This window comes from Canis lupus, chromosome 25 (genome assembly GCF_011100685.1).
Source record: "Canis lupus familiaris isolate Mischka breed German Shepherd chromosome 25, alternate assembly UU_Cfam_GSD_1.0, whole genome shotgun sequence".
In the NCBI taxonomy this organism is placed as follows: Eukaryota; Metazoa; Chordata; class Mammalia; order Carnivora; family Canidae; genus Canis; species Canis lupus.
In genome coordinates this window covers 262,913-290,744 of record NC_049246.1, presented here as the reverse complement: position 1 = coordinate 290,744, position 27,832 = coordinate 262,913, and the positions used below count along the sequence as shown (strand labels likewise).

The following is a 27,832-nucleotide window of genomic DNA, read 5'->3' as shown; positions in this document are numbered from 1 at the left end:
TTCTAAAGGACTTATTTTCTCTATTTTCTTCTTTACTTCATTCTTCCAATTTAAAAACTTAAGCTATAATATATCATAATCTACCTGCTTTCCATATACCTGAGATTCATATACTGTCTGAGTAACATGATAAAGTCATCTTTAGAGACATATACACATTGGTTTCAGAATGACACCCCCTAGGGTCTTGGCTGCCAATTTGGTCCAGGAACACACAGTCAGCCTCCTAATGCCAGTCAGTGTCCTTGCCAGCACCCACTGCCCATGTTCTAGTTGATACTCTCTCGGGAGACATATTTTCCTTTCTAAAATGTATACTTTTTCCTTCAAACAATGATGGATATATGGATAGATCTTCATTTGACTCACTACTTGAACAATCAGCTTTTTATATTATTTCTCCAAAGCAGAATTAATTCACTTAATTTGGGGTTGAGTCACCAGTCTCTTTGTTGCACAAAAAAATTTTAAGATTTCACCCAACTCTGGCATGAAAGTTCTTGTGGAATATCTTGTGGTATCAGCCTTTCTAGGTAGTCTAGTACATACCAATCATAATTGACTTGATCAACCAAACATGAAACTCATTCAATACTACCCCCTCAGGAATCAAATTCTTAAGCATTTAGAACTTAATAAATTCTAAATCAGAGCTATATTCACAAGTTAACTTTTTCCAGCCCTCATTATTGTGGAGAGTCTCAAATTTACTTCATGTTGGACACTGCCAGGAAAGTGTTCAAAGCACTCCATACTTAAAGTCACATTTGCCTTCTTTCACATCCACATGAGACCAAGCCCTGTTTTGCCCATTTAAATTTTATTATTGAACTTATTAGTAATAAACCAAGAGAATTAGGATAACAAAGGGAAAAGTTCAAAATAAGTAACTTCTTCCTTATGAATTAAAACACATGCATACACTCAGTTACTTCCTTGCCACCCAATCCTAATGTACAAAATCAGCCCACAGACCACTGTGAGCCGCTGATACCAAGAGCTGGGCAAAGGACCTCAGTTGTGTTAAGTCACAGGCTGATCTCGGTTAGATGACCAGCTTCTCCACACTGAGGGTACTTGTGGTTTCATCCTCTTCATTTGACCCAATATAGCCCGGGAGGTCCAGCATCCTCTGCTCTGCCTCAGTGAGGCCAAATGATGTGTTATCATAGAAGGCGAACTCAGGGTGGGCTGGGAAGCTCTGACACTTGTCTCTTCTACACTGAGAAGGGCTCAGAGGGCTGACCCTCTGGTAGCTATCTTTGGGGACAGCAGGGGACAGCTGCTTCCTTGAGACACTCCTGTGACTGGGGGACGGGCCCCTCTGAGCTCTGTGAGGGTCCATTCTCTCACCCCCCGACATGAAGCCTGCCTGGCAGTCTCCCAGGTCTGGCTTCCTCGCCGGCTGTCCCAGGGTGTAGGATTTAGGGAGAGGACTTAATGGACCTCTGGTGGCACCTGCCCCTTGGAAATGGTCAGGTTTCTCCGGCAGCAGGGCAGCGCCTCGACTCTGAGGCCGGAATCTGTCGTCCGCCTGGTCCCAGGTCCGCGTCCTGGCACTGCAGGTGGGCGCCTGCCGTGGGGTCAGGGTGGAGAGGCTCCTCTCCCTGAAAGGCCGGGCCTGCTTGGCCTCGTGGAAACTCGATGTCCTCCTGAAGTGGGAGCCCTTGGGGTGGCTCCTCTCCAGCAGCACCCCTCTGCCCGCCACATGCCTCGGGGCTGACTTGCGGACCACCGTCTGGCTGGGGCTGACGGCGCGACTGGCAGGAAAGCTGGGGAAGTCCAGCCCGCAGGGGGCCCCGGCCGCGGCGCCCCCCACGGGCTGCTCCGGAAATGGGGATTTGATGCGGAACGTGTCCGCGGCCGCGCCGTCGGGGCTCTCCAGGCCCAGGCCCAGGCCCAGGCCCAGGCCCGCGGCGGCGTCCACGGCCGTGTCGGTCAGGGGGTTCTGAGACACGTGGTACACCTTGGTGGTCTCCGTCAGGCCCTTCTTCTTCATCTCTTTCAGCTGCTGCTGGGCGAGGCGGTAGCTGAACAGCGGGGGGATGATCTTCTGGGCACTGGCCTGCAGGCTCTCGCTGCCGGAGGCGTCATCCTCGGGGCCGGGGGCGGGGCCGGCGGGCCTGCTGCGCCTGCAGCCCAGGGGGATGCCCGCGCCCCTGGCGCCCCCCGCTGGCCCGTCGCCCGCGTCCGAGAAGCTCCCCCGCGGCCCGCTCGGCTCGCAGATGGTCTCCTCGTCCGAGTGCTTCCGGCAGCCCGGGGAGTGCACGGAGCTGCGCCGGGCCGGGGGGCCGCACTCGGGGGCGCGGCCGAACCTCCTCCACAGCGTGACGACCACGGTGGCCACGATGATGAACAGACACAGTGAAATCCCGGTGATCGTCACGACGTTGTTGGACTTCCCGGGGCCCTGGGGCTGAAGGGGAGACACGCTGGATGGCTGGAGAGCTACGAGAAAGGAAGAGCAAATGGATTCTCCAGGACTGTGTCCCTGCGTGGTGTCCAGGGCCTGGGCAGCTGGCTCGGATCATCTAGCAGTTAAAGAAGGAAGAGACAAGGACTAGGGTTTCTGGCCCTACACATGCATCTCTGCCGGCAGCTCGGACACCAGAAACCAGGGACCCCAGAACTGAGGTGAGCAGATGAACCACAATCAGGGTAACTCCTGCCGACGTGGGTCTCGAATGTTCCACAAAGCAGCAGCAGCATAAGGGCAATTTCAAGGCAAAAATCAAGGTTTTTGCTTAAGATAAGGTAAACACGGTAAACATCCAGAGTTCAATGTACCTTTGAGATGCACGTGGGAAAACGCTTACCAAGTATGAAGCCTGACTTGCAGGACGTCTGGGGAGCTCAGTGGTTGAACATCTATCTACCTTTGGCTCAGGGCGTGATCCCCGGTCCTGGGATGAGTCGCGGATCCGCCTCCTCCCCCCACCCCCCCCCCCCACCCCCACCCCCGCCCCAGGGAGCCTGCTTCTACCTCTTCCTGTATCTCTGCCTCTCTCTGTGTGTCTCCCATGAATAAATAAATAAAATCTTAAAAAAAAAAACTGACATGCAAAATAATTCAGGTAGGTTGTACCTAAAATTGTACATCTTGAGAAATTATTAGATGAAAATAAATCCTTAGGCAATGTAATGCAACTTACATTTCCCTTCTAATACCTAGGAACTATCTTTCCTGAGGGTTGAAACCTCTGCTTCTCACTCTTCAGTTTCCAGCTATCTATTCCCCTGCTTCCTTCCATGGGATGTTGATTTGCCTTTTTCCCCTCTTCTCTCCAACTGGTTTGTCCCATGGTCATCAAAATGTTTCATCAAGACTCAGATGCCACCTGGGGCCTCAGCTTGTACTGACACTTAAGTACCTGGGAACTTAAAGCCCGCTAATGCCACTACCATCACCCCTCTTTCCTTCTTGTCACTGTCCACCCTTCAAGGCCTTCCAGTCACCTTCCTGTCCCCCTTTTTTCCACATGCTCTTATCAGCACCCGTTCCCTGTGTCATGTCCATGACCCATCCTCCCACTGCTTCTCTCTCTCCTTTCTGCCACCCCAGTGGGATAACCAAATTCCTTACATCCAGAACCTTTCCCTTTGCCTCCTAGCCTTACCTGAGGACTAGACTACAGGACATGGCTCCCCCTGACCACTTTCTTGGGTGTAAGCTGTGGCACGTACTTTTTTTTATAAGCAAACGGAACCAGCAGCAGGGAGTATTCCTCACTTTCCTCATTCCTAATTGCCATTTTCAACTGATTCTTTCACCTCCATATAAAAATTCTACTCTTTTTAAAAAATATATTCCCTATGCTGTACTTTGCATCTCCATGACTTATTTTATAACTATAGGTTTGTACCTCTTAATCTCCTTTATTTTGCCCATCCCCCTCCAATCTCCTTCAGGCAACTACCAATTTGTTCTCTGTGTTTAAGAGTCTGTTTCCTGTTTTGTTTTATTGTTTTTAGATTCTACAAATAAATTGAATCATATGGTATTTTGTCTTTCTCTGTCTGACTTACTTCACTTAGCATAATACCCTCCAGGTCCATCTACGTTGTTGCAAATGGCAAGACCTCATTCTTTTAATGGCTGAGTAATATTCCATTATATATTTACACCATCTTTTTCTTGATAAATGGATACACTTATCTATTCATGGGCACTTGGGTTGCACTAATCTTGGCTATTGTAAATGATGCTGCAGTCAGCATAGGGGTGCATATATCTTTTAGGATTAGTGTTTTCATTTTTAGGGGGTAAATACCCAGTAATGGAATTACTAGATCATATGGTATTTCCATTTTTAATTTTTTGAAGGACTTCTATATTGTTCTCTCTTGTGGTTGCACCAATTTACATCCCCACCAACAGTGCATGAGGGTTCTCTTTTCTCTACATCCTCACCAACACTTACTATTTTTTGTATTTTTCATACTAGCCATTTTGACTACTATGAGGTATTATCTCGCCGTGGTCTTGATTTGCATTTCTGTGATGATTAGTGACACTGAGCATCTTTACATGGGTCTGTTGGCCATCTATATGTCTTCTCTGGAAAAATGTCCATTCATATCCTCTGCCCATTTTTTAGTCGGATTGTTTGTTTGGTGTTGAGTTGTACAAGTTCTTTATATTTTGTGGATATTAACCCTTATGAGATATATCATTTACAAGTATCTTTTCCCATTCAGTAAGTTGCCCTTTTGTGTTGTTGATGGTTTCCTCTGCTGTCTTATCTAATTTGAAAAAGAAGAACATGAACTCTGGAGCAAGGAGATCTGGATCTCAACCTGGGTCCATTAGCTCTGGTCTCTCCACTGATGTCCTACCAACACCTTCATTTCTACATGCCCAAGACTCATCATCTTTCCCCTAGAATCTGTGCCTCATTCCCGTATATCCAATCTCAAGGAAATGGCACCAGTGTCCACACAGTTGCCAGTACTAGAGTCCAGGTTTTCATCCTTGATGCTTCCCTCTTCATCACTCATCATATCTAGAATCTTTGAGTCTCTCTCTCCTCTGCATCCCCATCATTTCACTTTTCATCTGGGTTACTGAAAAACTCTTAAGAGGCTTTGCTGCCACGCCTACCCCTTCCGATGTATTCTCCACACTACAGCTGAGAGAGACAACTTCTGAAATACAGGCCAAACCTTCAAGGCTCCTCAGGATATGACTCCTGCCTACCTGTTCAGGTTCATTTTTCCACTCTTTCCTGGCACATTATGCTCTAGATACATTAAATTAATTTCAGTTCTCTGGGTCTCTTAATGTGCCATCTTCTTCCATGCTTTCATCCATTGCTCCCTTTGCTAAAATTCCCTTTGTCACTTAGCTCACCTAGGATGACACCTACTTAGCTTTCAAACTTCAGCTCGAATATCACCATCTCCAAGAAAGGAGGTATTCCCAGCATGAATTTTCACCCCCGCAAGCTTCCATGGCCTGCTATGGATACCTTTCTCACTGCAGGCTCTACATTGTACTGTATATTATGCCTATTTATGTGTCTGCTGAGCTATTATATCATGAGTACCTTCTAGACAGGAACATGTCTTATCTATACATTCCTAACCCCAGTCACAGTAACTTACACATACTTGGTCTCCAATAAATGTTAGGTTAATTCATTTAAAAAGGTAATAGCAAAATGATCAATAATTCCACTAGATGGAATGTGGGCACAATGACAACAGATCCTCCCACTCTCCTGTTTGAACAAGATGGTCAAATTAACATAGAACTTGGCATAGAAACATCCTTTCAAAGCCAAACAAAACTCTAAACTCTCGATCAGCTGAACACAGTTGAATGATGAAAGAATTGTTTCCTGACTTATTTCTTTCATGTACAGTGGCTACTTATATCCGTGGGGAGCAGCAATGCAGTTGCACATCATGGACCTCTTTACTTAGCTGTTCTCTTTGGCTATGGCTGGATCCCTTCAAAATGATGGCTAGAGAAAAGCCGAAGAGCTGCTGACCTCAGCCCTCTCTGCCCCATCTACTCTCTCTTTCACCTGAAGTGAAGGAAATTTCTTGAGGCTAAGCAGCCTGTGAACAGATCTTTACATTTCCAAGGAGTATGAAATAGGTTGAATAGAAAGAACAACACTTGGAAGAAATGATCATTTTTATCCACCTAAGCATTTATCTAAGGACCACTTATAGAAGTAGGGGTGTCTATAGCACTTAACCCTTTTTGCTAATTTATAATATAGAAGTTTTGAGTTCCATTCCAATATTAAAGAATTAAGACATCAAAACATGAAATAATTTCACCTATCCTCAAAAATGATTGTTAATTCCAGGTTGTTGATGCTTCCAGAAAGCTAGACTGGGCCTGTGTAGATAGGCAAGGTGTTCAAGATAGGTCAGATCTTGTCCTCTGCTTTCTAGCTTTTTGATCTTGGTCAGGTCAGTTACCCTCTCTATGCCTCAGAATCCCAAATAAGAGAGATAATGTATTTAAAGTGCTGGCACATAGCAGATGATCAATCAATGGTTGATATTGTTGTCACTTCTAAAGGTGCAGTAGAAGCCGTAACAACTGACTTTAAATTCATTTGAATTCATTCATTCATTCATTCTGGAACTCTAAATAGAATATCTTAACACAGCATGACATCCCAGAATTGAGAGGAATGGGTGTACTTGAAGATAGTTATACCCAAGAAAGGAACTGTGAAAATGAAGGAGACTTATAAAGAAAGAGTAGAGAAAGAGGAGAACTTTAGAAAGTAGTATGAGATATAACTGGAGAAAGAATAGATTCAGAGTGGGGCCAAAGGATTATGAAGGAAGAAGGGCAGACAGAGGGCTAGCAGAAGAGCCTAAGCCTGAGGAAAAAAACAGAAGAAAGAACACCCCTCAGGATGCTGTAATAAAGGAAACAAGAGCATAGCACTGGCTGGAAAAATGAGATAGCAAGAATGAATTTTTAAGGTCACAGGTGGGGACACTGGCCAAGGTGTTGTTGCCAGGTGCCTGTAGTTTTGGCTAAAAGGTACGCTGAAATCCAAACACACACAAAGGAACCCTATCTAACTCCCCCAGATCCCAAGGGACAAGGAATTACCAATGGTTTTCTAACCTGGAATTAGAGTGTGGAAGAAGTCAGGACCAGAGCAAAGGCTGGCAAATTAAATGGTGGACTGGCTGTAGATCAGTAAGTGAGATGGTATGTAGGAAGAGCAAGGATTCTTATTACTGTAACCTGTAGCAAAAGAATGGAATTCAACTCCGTAAGCTGAAGCAACCCTAAGTCATGTCAGCATCACATCTATAAACCATTCACATCATATACTCATTGAGCGCTTACTAAGTGCTTTCAAGATGTTGACAGGATGAAGGAAAGGCCAGTCTCTAGGCCATAAGAAGAAATCTCCCCACTACCTCCTCCTTGGTAGGGGTAGTAAAGAATAAAGCTAGGGCCATGCAGGGGATAAGACAGGGTGACTTGCCCCATTTTGACAAATAATAGTCTATGTGGTCCCCTCAGGCTTCTCTGAAATGATGAGATGTTCTTCCATAATTTGGTTGGTCGGGGGGTGGAGAAGTAAAGGAAGGATAAATAAGAAAACAAAAACAAAATTAAAAATATCTTAGGAAGAAATGATCATCCCTCTTGTTTTTGTCTTTTTAAAAATGTTTTCATATGTCTGAGTTTTTAATTTAGATCATGTCGTCATTTCCCTGTCTTTCACTGTGTTCAATCATCTCACTGACCCCATCATCTGACAAGCTACTAATGGACACACTAATGGACACAGCCGTGGTAAAGCCAGCAGCAATAATAGAGTCCACCTCGGAATTCAGGTTGGTGATTTTCAGGCAGGCTGAGGTTCAACAGTCCCTCTGGGGAGAGATTCCCAAAGAAAGAAGAATACCTACCAGCACACTCCTCCAGGGAACACAGAGAGGTCTCCAAGGACATTCCAGGGCAGCCAGGTCTGGAGGGGAAGGGAGTCAAGCACACACGGCGTCGCTCTCGGACACCATCCCCACACGTGGCACTGCACTGGCTCCACGGCTGCCACAGTCCCCATGTTTCTGCAAGGACATCAGCCATACTTTTAATGCTCATTCGAGAATCAGAATTTAACTGCACCCAAATGAAGCAGCAAACTCAAATCTCAGGCCTTGTAAAGTCAGTACATAAAAACATTCCCAAATATGCGGAAAGCTGGAAAGAGTGCTTAATAACCCTTAAAACAAAGGAAAGTTGTTTCATTTGCAAAATGTTAGCCTTTTTGGAATCCATCAGAGAACAAAAGTCGCAGGGCAACCAAATGGCCTGAAATATAAGGAAAGATGAGCTCCTATAAGGAAAGACAGAATACAAACATTGCTTCCCGGGCTAGGCACCAGGCCTCCTAAAAGCTAGGGAGAAATAATCTAAAAATGTAATGAACTACTAGAAGCCTAGTGTGGGCTAGCATGAGAATATAGACCCCCTGGGAGCTACAAACCCAATAGGAATTTGTATCCACTTGCAGGCTCTTCTTCATGGATCTTACCAAATGCTTGTAAGAAGGACTGAGGGTAGGTGCAAGACCAGAGAAAGCCTCCCTTGTGATGGAAGCCTAAGGATGGGAAGGGTGGCACTGTGGGAAAGACACAAACCTCACCTGGATCCTTTTCCCTATTAGCTCTACCAACAAAAGCCTCAACCACTAGCGACAAAGCAGAAGCCCTGTCACTCTAAGGGCACCACTGAAGATCTAGTGCCACTAGAGAATAGAAAAAGAAGGTAATCCTTCACCCCTGGAGAGGAGCAGAAAATATACTGGGCCCAGACTATTAGAGAGCTTCTATCACTGGAAAGGGTCAAGATCATCAAAAAGGCTCCATCTCTGTCTACAACTAAGGATGAACTAGAACAAGAAAAAGCTCTCTAGCTCTCATTGCCCAACCCCTACCCTGCACCATGCAATTTACAAGTATCAAATAACAACAACCTACTGCTAGAGCATGGACCATGGTGACAGGTGAAAACCTCTCTTAGGTGCAGGTTCAAGCCTAAAGCTGAGGGTGCAACAGAAGCATGGAGGAAAACTCTTTGGCAAGCCAACTCCTACACTAACTGCAAGGTAACATTAGCAAAATTATGAACTCTGTCATGTCCTGAGAATGGCCACAGCAACAGCACAAACCCAAACACAGCTTAATTCCTTAGTACACTGACCTGATCCCCACACTAAAGGCCTACCAAAAACAGGGTATGCCCATTTCCCCACATAAGTACTATTTAGTGGTGTCTTCAGTTCTAAATAAGATGTCCACCTTGCAATAAAAAATTACAAGACATACAAAGAAACAGGAAAAAAAAAAAACTACAAGAGATAAAGTAATCAAGAGAGCCAGATTCAAATGTGACCCAGATATTGGAACTACCAGAGCGAGAAGTTACAATAACTATGATTAATATTAAAGACTTTAGTGGAAAAGGCAAACAAGATGAACAGATGAAAATTTCATTAGAGATTTATAAACTGAGAAGAAGCAAATGGAATACTAGAAGTGAAAAACATGGTAACAAAGATGAAGGATGCCTTTTAAAAGAATGCTCACCAGTAGACTCAACAGAGCTAAGGAAAATAAAAATAAATCTGAATATTGGTGAGTAGAAATCATTTAGACTGAGACACAAAGATCAAAAAGAAAGAGTGAATAAACCAATAGAATATGCAAGAGTTTGGGGGGCAATATCAAATAGTCTATCATTCATGTTATTAGAATCCCAGAAGAGAAAAAGAAAATCAAATAATGACCAAGATTAATGAAATAATTCCAAAATTAATGAAAGATTGAAAGATAGTAAGTTACATTAAGGTGTTCAGAAAAAAACAGGCAGGACAGATACAAAAAAGCAAATAAAAAATCAGACACACCATATTTAAACTGATAAAAACTAAAAACAAAATTTTGAAGGCTGTGCAGGAGGGAAGGTGGAAGGTGGAAACACACTGCATATGGAAGAATAAAGAGAAATACAGCAGGCTTCTTGTCATGCATGCCAAGTATAATGGAGTAATATCTTTAGAGTAATGAAAGAAAAAAATGACCAACCCATGAATTGACCAACCCAATTCTATATCCAGTGAAAGTATCTTCCAAAAGTTGAGAAATAAACTTCTTTGACAAAGGAAAATGAATGAAATTAATTACCAGCAGACTTTTACTACAGAAATGCTAAAAGAAAATCCTTCAGGCAGAAGGAATGTGATACCTGTAAAAACCCTCCATTTGTACAAAGAATTGAAAAGTGCTGGAAATGGCATTTATAAAGGAAAAGATAAAATTCATTTTTCCCTTATTTTTAAATGTTCTGAAATATAATGGCTAGAGAAAAATAGTATTATGTGTTCATAGCATATATAAAGTAAAATTTATGACAGTAATCACACAAAGAATGGGAATAATGAATTGAACGCATACTGTTAATAAGGTCCTTATACTATATGTGAATCAAAATATTATTCTTCAAAGATAGATCAAGAATAATTAGGGGCAGCCCAGGTGGCTCAGTGGTTTAGAGTTGCCTTCAGCCCAGGGCCTGATCCTGGGGATCGGGGATCAAGTCCCACGTCAGGCTCCCTGCATGGAGCCTGCTTCTCCCTCTGCCTCTGCCTCTGTCTCTGCCTCTCTCTCTCTCTCTCTCTCTCTCTCTCTCCATGTGTCTCTCATGAATAAATAAATTAAAAATCTTTAAAAAAAAGAATAATTAAAGGTACATACTATAAACTCTAGAACAACCAGTAAAAAATATTTTAAGGTATAAAAAATAAACCAACAGTACAGTTAAAGTAACTCATAAGAAATATTCAATTAATACAAAAGAAGGCAGAATCAAGAGGAAAAAGAAACAAAGAACAGATGGAACAGATATAAAACTACCAAGATGACAGATCTTAATCCAACCATATAATGATTACACTAGATGTAAATAATCTAAACACACCAAATAAAAGACAGAGATTGTGAAATTGGGTAAAAGAACATGACCCAACTATATGTTATTTAAAAGAAACTTATTTTAAACATTAATTCAAAAAGAAGTATGCACTCCAATGTTTACTGCAGCATTATTTACAATACCCCAAATATGGAAGTAACCCAAATGTCCATTGATAGATGAGTGGATAAAGAAGATGTACACACATAAACACACATGCATACATATGCATACAATGGAATATTACTCAGCTACAAAAAAGGATGAGATCTTGCCATTCGCAAAACATGTATAGACCTATAGGGCAATATGCTAGGTGAAATAAGTCAGACTGAGAAAGACAAATACCATATGATTTTATTCATATGTGAAATCCAAAAAAAACAAATGAATAAACAAAAAGCAGAATCAGACATATAAATACAGAGAACAAGCTGATAGTTGCCAGAAGGAAGGGGGTGTTGGGATAGGGAAAAAATGGATGAAGGGAAGTGAGAGTAAGTCACAGGAATAAAAGGCACAGCATAGAGATTATAGTCAATGAGGTTTTAATAGCATTGTATGGTGACAGATGGTATGTACACTTGTGGGCATAGCATAATACATAGAGAAGTTGAATCACTATCTTGTATATCAACTAATGTAACATTGTGTGTCAGCTATACTCAATTAAAAATGTTTAATAAAAAACTTAATACACAAATAGGTTAAAAGTAAATAGATGGGTGAAGTTATACCTGTGAACATTAATTAAAAGAAAACTGGAGTAGTTATATTAATATCAGACAAAGTAGACTGCAGAACAAGAAATACTACCAGGGATAAAGAGGGACATTACATAATCATAAAAGAGTCAATTCAGCAAGGGGCTCAACAACGCTAGATGGGGATGCACCTAACATCAGAGCTTAAAAATACATACAAAATACTCCCAGAACAGTTATTACTGACTGACACCTGCAAATATCTCTTTCAGGCATATATGCAAACACTGCCAGATAGAATAATTAAATAGTTCCCTATAAAAATTAGCTTAAGACCCTTCTCTATCAGTATGCAACCAACCTCAAGACCCAGGTCATGCCAGCTCAAGGCACCCTCTGTAAACAGTCTTTTTTTTTATCCTTTATGGACAATAACTCAATACAGCAAAGGTATATAAAGCATTACAAAAATATAAGGAGAACACGAAGGGCAAATATATTCTCAGGTAATCCAAGTGATGCAATCTTTGGAGTGAGTCACAGAATAGGAGTTCTTTATGGCAATTAAAAGTCTCTGGGATTTTCACAAGAGTGGGAGCATTACAAACCACTATCCTGGACCAACATCAACTGAGGTGTGGTAATTATGTTCCATCCAGAGGTCCAACTGAACACAATATTGGTTCTGTGTCTTCAGATCACACTGCAGCTCTTCAGATGGAAGAACAATGAGCCAGCTTTGTACTTAAGCTTCAGAGCTATTCAGATACTAAGCCCCCCATGCCTGCAAAGCTTTCGGACTCTCATACAAAAAGTCTTTCTAAGTTAAACTTTAGTGATTTATTTCTGAAAAATCTATTGGGAATTCCACTACTGAGAAATCTAAATTGAAAATTAAGTCAATGCATAGTTTATACTTTTCATATGCTCATATTCAAGGCCATAAAAAGTAAAATCACAAATGCTAAGAATCTTCTTGTTATTCTTTCTTAACTCTTACTTCACATAAATATAATATATAAAGTTATTTGTCAAACTAAAAACAAAACTTCCATTAGCAATGGCCAGAAAAAAATCAAAGTTTTAATAAGAGCATGAATCTTAATGTCAAAAATTACATTTTCAAATGTTGTGTCCTTTTCCCTTGGAAGTAAAATCCTGGTTTATAGGACAGTCAAGAATAAAAAAATAAACATTGAAGCTACATCGTATGTCCTTTTATTTGTAAACCAAATTAATCAAACAGGAAACAAAGGAAATCACTCAAAGCAATAAACAAATTTAATCAGGCATATTTTAAAAAATATCTTGAGCAATTCTACCTGTTCCCTGAAGATTTCTACCAATAACTTTTTGAGGGAAATACTAGGCAAATGGAAAGTCACTAGACAATTGTAGTTCATGTTTTAGAAATGAAGAGCAAGATAACCAATATTTCAAATATTCTTACTTTATGAATGAAAGCTGTTTTGTTTTGGCCTGGTTAGATGTCCATACCCACACTCACACTACATAACAAACCTGTTTGGCCAGGATAAATACCTTCCAGGCTACTATAGAGAATATTAATTCTGAATGAGCAAAATTTGTCTGGAATAGGAAAAGGGGGATTTGTTTCCAGCCCTCAAGACTATCTGAAAGAATATATAGCCCCTAAAATATTCACACCTAGAAGACACTTTGCTTAAGAAACTAAAGCAACTCAACAAAACATGCTTATAAGAAAGTCCTATAGACGAGAGTGAGTAACTAAAAGCAGCAAATGGAGCAAAGACACGTGGATAAGCAGTTCCGGTTTTCTGTGCACAGAACAAGACTCACTTATATTGGCCAAATCATGCTTGTGCCTGAGTCAGTGGATTCCAAAGTGGGTTTCACGTCTTTCAAGAGGAGTGGACAGCACCAGATGAACCAGTGAGGAGGAAACATAACTTTTTTTCAATCTAAAAGTTTTATATAGTCTAATACATAAGTTGACATAAATTGATTCTATGGGAGGCAGTATAGAATAATGGAAAAAGCCAATCAACCACCAGTAATGGTTTAAGCCACTTAACCTTGGGCAAGTTAATTTTGTGCCTCTATTTCTTCACCTATAAAATTGACAAAATAGCAAACCTAACTCAAAACATTTTTAAGATTAAACAAATTAATATTTGTAAATCACTCAGAACAGTGCCTGGTACGAAGAAATCACTATGATTTCATGTCAGATGATCACCACAGTATGTCGCATATCCTGAGAGGATATTCCTAAGGAATCCCAAAAGAAAAGTTTACTCTTGGAAGGGTTTATGGTTTCATTCACTTTCAGAGAACTGTGGAGTATTAAAGCATCTAAGGATCTGCTTATATGAACTTTTAAAATTATATTTTCTAGTTTTAGGTAAACTGGTTCAGAAAGTGGACAAGTGGCTTAAAAAGATTCTGGCAGAGAATTAAAAAGATAATACACAATCTGCAAATAGGAAGGAACTGACAGTGTTGATAGTTCTTGGGGAAAAAAACTCTTGTTCAGTCATTATGAAGAAAAAACAAGACCATCTAATCACAGAAGCAAAAAGTCTAAAAATTTAAATTATTAAGGAAGCTATATATTAAATATATACTTTCATTTATCAAAAAAAACCCTAAGTTAAAAAAATTATGCAACTATGACTTCATACCCTCTATCATTAATTATCAACTTTTGCCCTAAATTTATATACTCCCTTGTCTGAAAACCTTGGGAAGATGTTTAGGATTTAGTAGTTCTCAATTTATTTTTGTAAGTTATTACAGTGCCATGCCATATGTTACTAATATTCCCTGGCAGGATCTCAGGTAGCATCCCATAACCTAATACATTAACATTTCTGCAGAGAAAAATAGAAACATTCATGCTAAGTAAGATAAATGAAGATCATAAATAATCACTTGTGGCAACATATCCTTCTATAAAATGTTATTTACATATTATCTTAAGGTCTGAAGACATATTTGGAAAAAGAGACAAACATATCAAACACATTACTCCATTTTCAAAAGCAACTAATAAGAAATCGGTGGAAGCATTGGCTCGCACAAATCATGGTGGATTCAGTGGGGTCCCAGAATGATACCATTTGCCCAAAAAAGCCAACTGTCAATATAAGTGGAAAATGAAGAGAACTAGATCCAGTCATAAATTTTTATGCTAAAACATTGGAAAGCTTGAGGTCCCATAGCTAGCATCAATGTCACTGATTAGCTGGAGTCACACTCCTGGGGTCTCCAGGAGCATTAGCTCTTCCAGGCATGGCTTTTGGTCTTGATGCTCTGTAGTGTCTAGTTGTTGCAGCTCCATGGGGAACCCCTTGCCACCCTCAGCCTGGAAACACAAAGAACCACTCCTTTGTTCTGCCTCTCTCTAGGGTCTCCTCCCTGCTGCTGTGAGGGGAAAACTCAGTCTTTAGACAAGTAGAAGAATCTATGGAAACCCCAATAGCTGGGAGAGCCACAGAGTAGACCTCCTGCTCCCGATGTGTTTAATCAAATGGCTCAAATATCTTTATTTCCTTAGGTTTGTTTCCACTAAATTCAATTAGATTTTTTTTTCTCCTAACAAGTAACTTCTTTTGAGATGGCGAATCTATCTTGGATGATTAATATAGTTTAATACAATTTTTCTTACTAATACCTGGACTGGCCACATTTGTGTTCAATTTTCACTTTAATAAAACATGTATTGAGCACCTATTAATGTGCCAAGCATACTAAGTGGGCCAAATATATACCATAAATAACTTCATGGTAGCACAAGTTGGCTTTTCACACCCAATGAGCTTCCTGCCATCAGCAGGATGGTGATAAGGGTGAGGGGCATGGGGAGAAAGACACTGAATGAGCCGTGACAGAAATGATCAATGCCATGAAAGAGGAATGAAGGATGCTGTGCCAGCTTACACCAAAGGAATTTAACTAGTTTGGGGTCAAGGAAGAGTAACCCAAGTGGAGACTTGGGGTTGGATAGGCTAATGTCAACCAGGTGAAGGTGGGTGGAGACTCCAACCCAGATACAATGACTGTGGGTTGGGCAGCCTGGCTCTAGGGGGTCCTGTGGATTTTCATCATCATGTCAAGTGAGGTGACAGACAGATGTTAAGCAGGGAACAGTCTCAGTTAACCTGAATTTTAAATAATCACTCTGCCTGCAGTGAGAGAATGAAGTGGATATGGCAGGGATTGGAATCAATCAGGAATCCATAGCTTAGCTAACGGATGATGGAAGTTTAAACCAGGATTCAGACACCAAGAAGCCAAAACCCATAGGACTTAGTGATTTATTATTTATAGGAGGTGAAGAAAAGGAAGACCCCCAGGCTTCTGGTTTGAACAATGAAATGGATGGTGAAAGCCTATACTGAGGGGTAGGTTGAGGGAGTAAGGTGATGAGTCTGAGTCCTCTGAGATGCCCGAGAGACATGTGAGGGTGACAGCTATGTGGTAGCACTTGGGTGCTGGGGAGAGATGCCAATGTGGAGCCATCAGTATTAGGATGCTAATCACCTAGCAGGTGTGTGAAGAGTGATAAAAAGGATCTAATATAGGATGTGGAAATCTGAGAATTAATGGATGTGACCAGGTGGGAGAATTGGCAGGCAAGGGAGACCAGGAAGGAATGGCCAGGGGAGTGGGAGGTAAGCAAGAAGAGGGTCCAGGGTGATGTCACAGAAAATACAGGTGGAAAAGCATCCCTGGACTTGGCGACCTTGGAAGTCATGCACTAGTTGCTTCAGTGAAAGCATTTTCAGGAGAGGCATGTGGGTTGAAAGGTGAATGTGAGGTGAGGAAATAAACTACAATGTACAGGTGACTTTTTCAAGAACTCGGGCTATAAAAGGAAAAACAGAGAAAGTTGGGATCATCTAGAGGAGAACCAGGGGTTGAGGGGCAGTGTTTGTTTTGTTTTTAGATAAGAGAATTAAGTATATATTTCAAAGTTGATGGGGATGAGCCAGTAAGGGAATAGAGACAGAGAAGAGAGAGGGGATAATGATTAACAGAGGATTCCTGATAGGAGCAAAGGGACTGGGATCCATAGTCCAGGGGAAGAGTGACACTTCTTCCATAGTGACAGCAAAGGAGGAACAATGACTACAGGTCTACAGATATTTTGTGGGAGGTCAAGGGAGCACATACCTAACGGATGCCAGCTGCCCTGTGTGGCAGGAGACTGACTCAGCTCTGAGAGTCAGCCATGGGGCAGGGGCTGAGGTCTGAGGGATGCTTTTCTAGAGAATAGGAGCAGAGCTGATCAGGGTAGCATAATGGGTCCAACTGAGGGGGGAGGCATAACCCATTCACGGTGCTCCTGTCCACCTGGATGTGGCCTTCTGCAGCTTGCATGCAGTGAGTGGCCAGCAGATGGCTGGATTCATGCATCAGAAGAAAAAGATGGCAGAGGAGTTTAGGGTATTGGTAGGAGAGGGATGATAGGGATGGGCCATGTAATCTAGGCTGGATGGAGAGGTAAGTACAAGCAGGGAAGTGATTAGGGGGTGCGAAGAGAGTCAAAGGAAATGGACTTCTAAGTGAGGAGATGGGTGTATTTGGAGTAAGAAACATTTGGGGTTCCAAAGACAGTCAGAGGCTTGGGCTGTCAGGGGACCTGGGGCTTAATAGGGATGAAGATATATGCAAATCAGACAATCTCTGCCAGATGAATCTCTTGCCAAGACCAGGCTTACGCCCAGAAAAAGGAAAAGAAATGCAATGAGGAGCACAGGGCATGGATGGAATTGTAATAACCCCACTTCTTTGTGATTAGGTAGGGCATTACACAAAAAATTTAGAATTTGAAGGTTTTAAAAATCTTGTTTGGAAATCTCACTTCTAAAGAAACTCATTCCTGTAATGAAGGCTGTAACAGAAAAGTGACATGCTCAGCTAGAGGAAGCCAGAAGTTAACCAAATACAGTTCAAGATTCAGCTTTGAATTCTACTCATACCTGCCAAGGATTTGCCATATGATGTAATAACATAGTCTTTTAAGATATAATACAATAATAGCTAAGGTTTATTGGTGCTTCCTCTACACCAGGCACTATGCTGAGAACTGTGCATACTTATTTCATTCAATTGTCACAACTCTTTGAAGTAGATACTCTTATTATCCCTGTTTTACTAACGGGGAAACTGAGACCTAGGGAAGTAAGCAGTGAGCTGGGTCTGCTTGCCAGTATTCCTAATTCTTCAGATAAGAATGATAATGCCATTTGGGACATTGTGAGGAGTGAACCAAAAAAATGATGGTGTAGTTCACAGAAAATTAAGTTCACCTAGATTCAAAATAATAATTTTGATTGCAGGAGGGCATCAGTTGGATTAAAAAATGTTTTAAATCTCAATACCAACCTATGTTTCTCTGAATTAGCATGCACTCCCTCTCCTTTGCAGAAAAATGGCTTCTGCTTGAGACATCAAAGTCAAAGCAGTATTTATTCCTCCCCATGTCAAACAAAGTGCAGTTGAACACTGTTTTCCTCTCTCCCAACATCAGGCTGTTTTCAGCCAGTTGAATCGTCCTTTCCCCAGGGCGTCTTGGGGCCTCCTTGAAGACTGTGATCACTCCTTGGACAAAGATGCATGGTGGAGGCAGTACCATCACCTCCACCCTGGACTCACACGTCAGTTCTGACACCATCACCAGTTTGTACCCAAACTTCTGGGCCAGGTCAATGGGTCCTGTAGAGGTAATGATCGAGTCTCGGCCAAGCAGCTTCAGAACCACAGTGACATAGGCTTCTGGCCCCACGGGTGCACAGCCAAACTCAACCCACTGACCTTGAGAGAGTTCTGTCCTCTTGCTGCTTCTTATCTCTAGCGGCTGACTTGGACTCGTTCTTGCCTCAGGAAGACTATTGGTAAAGATGACGTCCACCAAGATGTCAGGTTGGTCTACGGGGAATGAGCACAGTGGTTGACTGGTAAAAAGACCCACCTGGAAGGTGCCTTCCATTGCCTTGGATGTCCTATTCAAGTCAATGTGGAAGACGGGCCACTTGACCTTGAGAAAGGCACTTTGCTCCCACTGGTGGACTGGAGTGCTGTTGTCAGCTGCGTCTGGAGTCATCGTGAACCAGTAGTCTCCAGCCTCCTTGAAGTAGAAGCATTCAAACTCGAGTGTTCCCTGTGACTGGTTGGTCAGGAGGTATTTGGTGATAACAGTCTGATTGGTGTTGGCCTCCAACAATAGGATAGATACATTCCTCAGGGTCCCATTAGCACCACTGAAATACCGGAAATCCACAGACACCGTGCTGTTGCTTAGAGCTACATGGCCTGGCTTTCCCAAGAGGAGATAGTCAGCTTCTCCCAGAACTGAAACAAAAGTGTCAGAATTGGTTTTACAAAGAGATCATGGAGCAGCAGTATTGGTGACATTGAAGAAAACAGCATTTTATACGTAAGAGAAGTATGAACTCAGTCAAAGAGGAGGTACAATGATGCTGAGTGCTGGTCCTGGGCCAGTCATGCTGGGCCCTGCCTTCATCATTCCCCATTCTAACATAGCTCTGGGCCTTCATCTTTGGCTTTCATGGTTATGTTTAAAACAATGATTCAAGGTAAATACCCTGAATGCACCATATTCAACAATGTAACCCATCTGCAGTGAAAATCCATAAAGCAAGAATAACAACTGACAATTCTCAAAATGTAAATCCGATACCACACTTTCCTCATCTCAATCTGTTAAAAAGAAAAGAAAAATAAGCCCAGATGAGGACATTTGCCCCCACCCAGGACAGGAAACCAAGACTTAATTGCAGTTTCAACCTAACCCCTGAATGTGGCCTTGCCTCTGTCAATCTGAAAATTCCTGATCCGCACTAGTGAGGTTACCACCACCATAAAAAAACCTGTTGACCACACCCCCCTCACACACACACAAAGAAGACTCCTGGATTGAAACAATCCTTTCTGTTCTTTTGCTAATAACTTCTTGCCCCACCCTCCTTCCCATAAAAACCTTCCATTTTGTGCAACTCCTCGGGCCATCTCTACTTGCTAGACGGAATGGTGCCCAATACATGAATTGCTTAATAAAGCCAATTAGAGCTTCAAATTCACACAGGTGAGGTTTTTTGTTTTTTGTTTGTTTGTTTGTTTTTAATAAATCATATTCTGGTGTTTAGGTCTTTTGGGGAAATGAATACACAGTAAAGTGAGAAAATTTGATTTAAATGATGTAGTACAAACTGCTCTAGATTACTTAAAATGGAAGACCCTAAATATACCTCAAAGTTATCATTTTCTTGATATTCAAGACAAGTACTTAAGCATCTTCACCAGTAAAGGAACCTGTTCTGTTGGTTTGTATGAAGCAGAAGTTTTTAGATGAATAAGAAATGTTGACACTTTATTCTCCATGGGTCACCCAAGTGAATGAAGTTTATGACACAGCCAGGCTTGTCCTTAGCAATTTTTAATGACATCACAGCTAGCCTAGAAGTGATAGATGACTACTAGGCCACAAGTATCACTTAGTTAAGATTAATCATAGCTTTTTAAAAAAGAGACACATCAGAGCAGCTGAAGTAAAGAGTGGAAAAAAACACAAACACACAGGAATCCTTGTTTCTACTTTGAACCCTATCCAAATACGTATCAAAGGAGACAGAATTTGGCAGTACCTCAATCAGCTGGCCCATGGCTAGGATAAAAAAAATTCTAGATTTAAGACACTGCAGGGCTCTTTTGGCTGGAAAAATAACATGTGTAAGTATTATTATTCTTATTAGGATTGTCTTATATAATACACACATATTATACTGTATCATATATATGTCCAAAGGGCCTCAATATATTTTTGGTCTGGTCGTCTTTAAATCTACCCTTACATGTACTCAGTTAATGATCATTAGAATCAGCACATGAATATATTGGCCCATAGAGGTGTTTTTTTTTTTTAAATAGCTCAGCACTTCACCCATTTCTTTTATTTTTTAATTTTTTATTTTTTTTTATTTTTTATTTTTTTCCATTTCTTATTTAAGATGAGATGAAATAAAATATATAACTTGGATAGACCTGAATGCTTGATCACCATTTGCTTGAAAACCATCATACAATAAAGGCTTTTTGCTTTGTTTTGTTTTGTTTTAGCTTTAGTCAAAACAGAGGCTGAGAGATATTCCCTTCTGGAGGGAAACGAGTCAAGGGGTGAGGATGGTAGCTGATTCTGGTGGAGCTCAGGCCTGTTCAGAACCTCCTTAGCACTCTTTTGTAAACAGGTGGCTAAAGAGACTCTAACACTCACCACAGCCCAAGGAAGGAATTAAGACTGAGAACAGAGGTCAGATTAATTTGAATCTCATGGAGCAGGACGGTTTTTGATGCACTTTAAGATCGAGACCACATACCACTTAGTTAACTAGTGAAACCCTTTCGTGGATGATAGGGATTGTCAAGAGGCAGATCAGACTCTGATTTGATGGGCAGCCAATCAATCAATTAAAAAGACACACATGCCCAGTAAGTAGCAGAGAAAAAAGATGCAATTGATGGGTTCCAGCAGTGCAGACAGCAAGTGTGTACTGAAGAGAGAACTTGCTACTTTACTACAGAACTTTTGTTTTTACAGACGAGAATACATCCTCATTTAGAAAACTGCAATTTGGTTGTACCACCTTCTGGCTCCTACAGTATAGTTTTCTCTATCCTTTCAATTCCCTTCTCCCCTTTCCTTTATTTTTCTTAAAGATTTTATTTGAAAGAGTGCAATTAAAAGAGAAAGCACAAGCAGAGGGGAAGGGTAGAGAAGGAAGGAGAAGCAGACTCCCTGCTGATCAGAGAGCCTAATGCAGGACTCAATCCCAGGACCCTGGGATCCTGACCTGAGCCGAAGGCAGACGCTTGACCAACTGAGTCACCCAGTCGTCCTTCCCTTTCCTTTATTAAAGTAACTGGTGTCTCAATATAAGCATGTTGCTTTAAAAAAACAACTGTTAATGGTATACTGGTATACTGGTATACTTTGATCAATATCAAGTGGAGAACGGGAAAAACCCACGTGCAGGAAAATACTTCCTTTTCCATTATCAGCAGGTACACTCAACTTCTATGCTCTATTTTATGCTCACTGAACTTTTATTCTTATACTCCAGTAAGATATTTGTTCTCAACAATGACAAACATCCTTGCAGATTTTGTGTAAATGGAAAATTCTGATGTCTTTATCATTATGAAACCAAGAGCACTTTTATAATTTTTTAGATGAGGCTGTTATATGCAGAGTGACTTGTTTTCAAGTAGGGATAAATGACATTAAGATAATTGAATCCCAGATTGATTTTCAGCAAATCAAGCATCTTCTTGTTTATTATTTTATTATTATTTTTTTTTTGCATCTTCTTGTTTAAATAAACTTCCTAGAAAGAAAAGGCTGAGTGAGGAAAGAGAGTCCCTGGACAAAATGAACAGTGCATACTCTGGTCCATTTAAGTGGATGTGCCACTGATACCACACAAGGCAGGGTTCTCTATCCTTTAGATCACATTTCTTCATCAATTTGAAAATAATTTCCACTTTTATACAGTCAACTGCTGAGACGTCTACGAAATATTTGGCAAACATCAAAAGAAAAGTAGTAAGTTTTATACTATTGAATCTGTTGGTTCAGTAGTTGCTTAAAGCTCTCTAAAAAATGAACTTGATTTTTCATTGAAACAAAACTAAATGAAGGAAACAGTGAATAACAGTAAGCACCTGTTATTTGCTCAGTCAAGGTGTCTTGCCTTTCATATTTTATCATCACAACAGCCCTATGATGTCACAAGAACCTTGTCTAAGGCATACAACTGGCAAGGATTGAAATTTGGACTGGCTCCAAAGATAGAATTCTAACTGCAAAACTCTCCTGTAGAGTGAAATCTTACAGAGAATCCCAATTAAAAAAACATTTTGTGCATGGAGGGGAGTTCAAATGCATAATACTGAATTCCTAGGAAATCAGAGAGAACACAATGTAACACAATTGTCAAATGTAAAACATTTGTCTCCAATTTGTTTATTTTTTTTTTTTTAAGATTTTTTATTTATTTATTCATGATAGTCACAGAGAGAGAGAGAGAGGCAGAGACACAGGCAGAGGGAGAAGCAGGCTCCATGCACCAGGAGCCCGATGTGGGACTCGATCCCAGGTCTCCAGGATCGCGCCCTGGGCCAAAGGCAGGCGCCAAACCGCTGCGCCACCCAGGGATCCCTGTCTCCAATTTGTTTAAATGAAAGTGACTTGTTTTTCATTCTTTATTAAAAGATTTAAAAATACATTGAAAGGGAAATTTATATCAATATATACAAAACCTTAAGAGAACCCAGGGTTGCAAGGACTCCAGGTGAAAAGGTATGGTACTACAGACTCTCCTCTGCTTCCTTCATGCAAGGTCATCAACATCTATGCACTTACAAACCTCACATGTATGTTTCTTAATTGATACTGATAGCATGAAGTATACCTACTATACTCACCATAGTCACAGAGCACCACCAACAACAGATTTGAAAAGTCTTTCAACATTTGTTTCATTCTGATCAGCAAAATCCCAGGTCTTTGGTCTCCTCATGTCCTTTGTCACATCCAAACTGTGAATTTTTTTGTTTCAAAAACACCTAAAATTAGAAACTCAAACAAATGATGCCTCTATTCAAGGTGATTCATAAAATAGTACTCATGAAATGGCAAAAACATTCTAAGAAGTCAAACATCATAGGTGCCACTGAAAAGAGAAGAGGGAGGACACTAATGTTCCCTAGGAAAATGATTTGTAATTGCACGTGTCTTTTGTTCCATTACAGCTCACCTGTTAAGAACATTCAGATGTTCTCAACACCAGGATTATCTTTACAAAACACCAAGCCTCTTATCTTTGTAACACATACTTTTTAAAAAAATTTTTTTTCCTTTTTAATTCTTATTTATTTATGATAGTCACACAGAGAGAGAGAGAGGCAGAGACACAGGCAGAGGGAGAAGCAGGCTCCATGCACCGGGGAGCCCGACGTGGGATTCGATCCCGGATCTCCAGGCTCGTGCCCTGGGCCAAAGGCAGGCGCTAAACTGCTGCGCCATAACACATACTTAAGTGGAGACTTAGTTATTCGCTGAATTTTATCAAAGGTGAGAGCCAATCTGGATAATACATTTTCACCTCTTTATCTGCTTGGCAGTTCACACTGATCAATGTGCTAAAATTCTGCCAGATTTCATTTTTCTTTGTGCTGTACAGACCAGGCTCAGTTCTACCAATGGTTTTAAAACCACTGTCCTTCTTGCACAAGTGGTATGTTATCTGGATTGCTTCATTTCTTAATGCCCAGGAGCTATATCAAAACCATCAAATCTTTCAAAAAGACACCCAGAGTATTGCAATTAAATGTGACCTCCATGTGACACTGAGTTCCCTTGTTCAGGGCACTCTAAAGAGAAAAGATAAATAACAATTATCATCGTCTATCAGTTTTCCAATACTTGTCACTGTCACTATGCATCATCTATCCTGAGAGATGTGGCTTTCATGCACCAATCTTCCCAGACCACCTAACAGGGCCGGACAGACCTTGTTGGCCTGTGCTTCAGAATGATTTGTGGGAGGAGGCACTTACTTTGATATGAAAGGACTATTAAGATTGTAGAATAAGAGTCAAAGGCGCTTGCCAATTTTTTTCATACTAGAGTCTAATAAACGATGGGCTACTAAACATAATCAACTACCTATTTTCTTAAGGTTTACATTCCTCCATTATCCACAGTTAATATATTTTAATAAGATACTATATTCTAAATATATACATCTCTTTAGAAAAGATAGAAATTCATGAAATTAAAAGGACTGTTAAAATAATAAAAAATTCAATGGAAAGAAAACTGTGTCTCTATTAGCTTTCTTTCAATAGGAGTTGGTTGAACAAAGGAAATACTTTCTTTCCTCAAAGGGAAGCAGAGATTTGAAGTGTAATTAGGCAGATGATTAGGGGATCCCCTCCCTCCTCTCCCCAACAAAAAAAGAAAACTGCATTTTGCTGTTATTAAGCATAGATTTGATCCAATCCTCTGCTTGAACTTCAGACTGGGAAGTGTGGCCAAACATAGCAGGTGAGCATCACTGTATCTTCCAAGCAAGCGTGGGCACTTAGGGGAATAAAATGCTTCCTTTTGAGTTACTGATCTCAGTAACCAGAGTAAGAGAAGCAAGCATTCCCCAGCTCCCAAAAGTTGAACTGGCTCCTCTCAAATTGTTTGCTTTTCCATGATAACGATTTTTTAAAGCAGCTCCTAACAACACTGATTTTGTGAGTATAACACATTTTTCTTCTTATGAAAATGACCGGTAAAGCACAGAATAGTGTGATCATATATATACACATATATATCATACAGATCACACTATAAAATAAACTAGCCTACCTAAAAAAATCAGGCTATGGATTTTTAAAAATGTTCTTAAGCTTTCAAAAATAAATGCTTAATTTTACTAGCTCAACCATTAATTTGAAGATCTGAACAGAGCAACCCACAGTGTAGTGGAATGCTGCATAAAAAAGCATTGTTGTTGTTTTTTAAAAAAGAAGATTCCTTCCTTCTTGTGTTTTCCTCTCTCTTTTCACCTTGTTTGCTTGTTTTCTTCCAACATGTTGTTCCCAATACCAGGACTGCCTACTTAAAATGTTTGGCTTGAGAATCGTTTTGAGAAAACAAAAACGTAGGTCTTTTTAATGCACATTTAAAAATACTTCTCTATATAGCATTCACACATGAACATTGCAGAAGAATTTGAAATGCATTAGCTATAGAGTAAGAAGTAGTGAATATTCTCAGTGGCTAATGGCATCATGCCAGGCTCAGGTCCCACGCTTTTGCTGAAATCTGCTAAAATAAATCCGTACAGGGCAGTCCCGGTGGCGCAGCGGTTTGGCGCCGCCTACAGCCCAGGGCGTGATCCTGGAGACGCAGGATCGAGTCCCACGTCGGGCTCCCTCTGCCTGTGTCTCTGCCTGTCTCTCTGTGTCTCTCATGAATAAATAAATAAAATCTTTAAAAAATAAAAAATAAATCCCTACAGTGTCTTCATTGCTGCAGAAAAAGAAAAAGAATTAAGCTAAAGTCCATTGGGACCAATTATTTCTCAAATAAAAGTGAAAACAAAAGGAGGCAAAGTGATTCTGGCCCTTCAAACACATACGCGTTCCCGTGTATCTATCTACCACTAATATTTATTAGGAGGAAATCCTTAGTTCCAAAGCAGCTGGTGTAAACAGGCTTTATTTATATACTCAGTGCAGCGGGCTTTGCCCTGGTCCAGGGCGTCGGACGCCGCTTCCGGAGGGAGGCTGCACGCTCCGGGCTCCCCGCTCCGGGCTCCCCGCTCCCGGCTCCCCGCTCCCGGCTCCCCGCTCCCGCGGCTCCGCAGGGGCCCACAGGTCCCGTTCACGCTGGGGAATCCAGCCCTGGCCCAGTCGTCAGCACAAAGTCCTCTTAAAACGAGGACCGTCTCGAAGTCTTAGGTCTCATAGCCCTACGCCAGGAGGGATTTCTGTTCGGAAAGAGGCGCAGTTGTTCTGAAAGGCGCAGCACCCCCGGACGCTCTCCCCCAGGGCCCCGACCCCTCGGGCTCACCCTGCCCCCGCGGCCAGCCGGTCTCCGGCAGCACCCGCCGAGCCAGGGGCGCAGGGGGGCGGCGCGCGGGGCCGGCGGGGGCGGGGGCCGGGGCCGGGGCGCTCCCCGAACCCGCGGAGCCACCGAGGACCCCGCCGGCAGCGGTGCCCGCGGCGGGAGGGAGGCGGCGGGCTCTTCCTACCTCTCGGACCGGCGGGCGCGGGGGCCGGAGAGCCGGGGCGGCGGGGCGGGCGGCGAGCAGGCGGGCGGCGAGGAGGCCCCAGGAGCGGCGAGGCCGCGCGCAGAGCATCCCGCGACCCGGGACTGCTCGCCCAGGCCGCGGGCGCTCGGCTCCGCCGCCCCACCCGGGCCCGCCCCCGCCCCCGCAGCCAGCCCCGCCCGCTGCGGGCCTCGCCTCGCCCTGCGCGCGCGGCCGGCGCCGCCACCCCGCGGGCCCGGGGGAGCCCCGGCCCCCCCACGCTCCCCCCACGCTCCCCCCACGCTCCCCCCGCGTTCCGACCCTCTCACTTTGCCCCCGGGGTCGTTTCTTCTGGGGGACCACAAAACGAAGGCATCCTCTGGCCTCACTGGGTGGGCTTTAAACTTGGTTTCCCAAAGGTCCTCGTAGAGTCTCAGAACAGTTCAGGTCAAGTGCATCTTCTTTTCAGCTTTTCTTTCTCAGGAGCCAGAGTTGGTTAAATTAAAAAATGGTACTTAAAAAAAACCCTCCTAATTTGCAACTGTTAAAGTTGTCTGTTTAAGAGCACTAGAGGATAGAGTTCCACCTTAAAAGCTCTGCTTGTTTTTAGGTACACTGTAATGTGAATAGTTTACCGTTTGCTTTTCTTTTACACAAATCTACCACTGAACAGACAAAACTAGTGTGTGCTAATACAAATCAGAAGAGTGGTGGCCCCTAGGGAGCAGGTGACTGTTAAGAGGCCCCAGGGAACTTTGGGGGATGACAGTTATGGTCTATTAGCTGTGGTGTGAGTTACAAGGATGTAGTATTCATTTGTTAAAAGGCATCCAACTTAAGATCTATGCATTTCACTGTAAATTTTACCTCAATTTTTATTTATTCTTTTAAGATTTGAGAGACAGAGAACAAGCAGTGGGGAGGGGCAGAGGGAGAAGGAGAGAGAAGCAGACTCCTCCCTGCAAAGCAGGAAGCCCCATAGGGGGTTTGATCCCAGCACCTGGAGGACCTGAGCCTAAGACATAAACTTAACTGCCTGAGCCACCCAGGCGCCTCTCTACCTCAATTTTTAAGACTTAAAAATACAGTATTTGCAGGTCTTTGAATCTATCACTTAATCTTCTAAAAGGTGGCACAATTACTCGATTATCAGAGTTATCAGAGGTATCAAATTTGCCACGTACTTACATTGTCCAATAATTAATACTAGAAAGTACTAATGAAATCCACCTAAGGTTTCAGGGACAGAATTATTTAGTCCAACGTCCATTCATCAGCCCAGGTTGGGATTTCTTTTCAAATATATGCCACACACACTTCTTGGCATTTTTGAAAGCAAAAGCTCAATG

General features: G+C 42.0%; 1 protein-coding gene across 2 annotated transcripts; it reads right to left on the bottom strand.

Moving 5' to 3' along the window:
* Positions 1–799: 799 nt before the first annotated feature.
* THSD1 (thrombospondin type 1 domain containing 1) lies at positions 800–26,614 on the bottom strand. Of its 2 annotated transcripts, none has more exons than XM_038573129.1 (5): positions 26,487–26,614; positions 23,161–23,301; positions 18,046–19,011; positions 7,903–8,061; positions 800–2,448 (listed from the first exon to the last, which is right to left on the bottom strand). In XM_038573129.1, exons 2-5 carry the CDS (start codon positions 23,216–23,218, stop codon positions 1,046–1,048), a joined length of 2,586 nt encoding a protein of 861 aa, XP_038429057.1. In that variant the 5' UTR covers positions 23,219–23,301; positions 26,487–26,614; the 3' UTR covers positions 800–1,045. The 2 variants fall into 2 exon arrangements, with proteins under 2 accessions (XP_038429057.1, XP_038429058.1); XM_038573130.1 differs by having other exon boundaries at positions 23,161–23,274; positions 26,487–26,548.
* Positions 26,615–27,832: the final 1,218 nt, after the last annotated feature.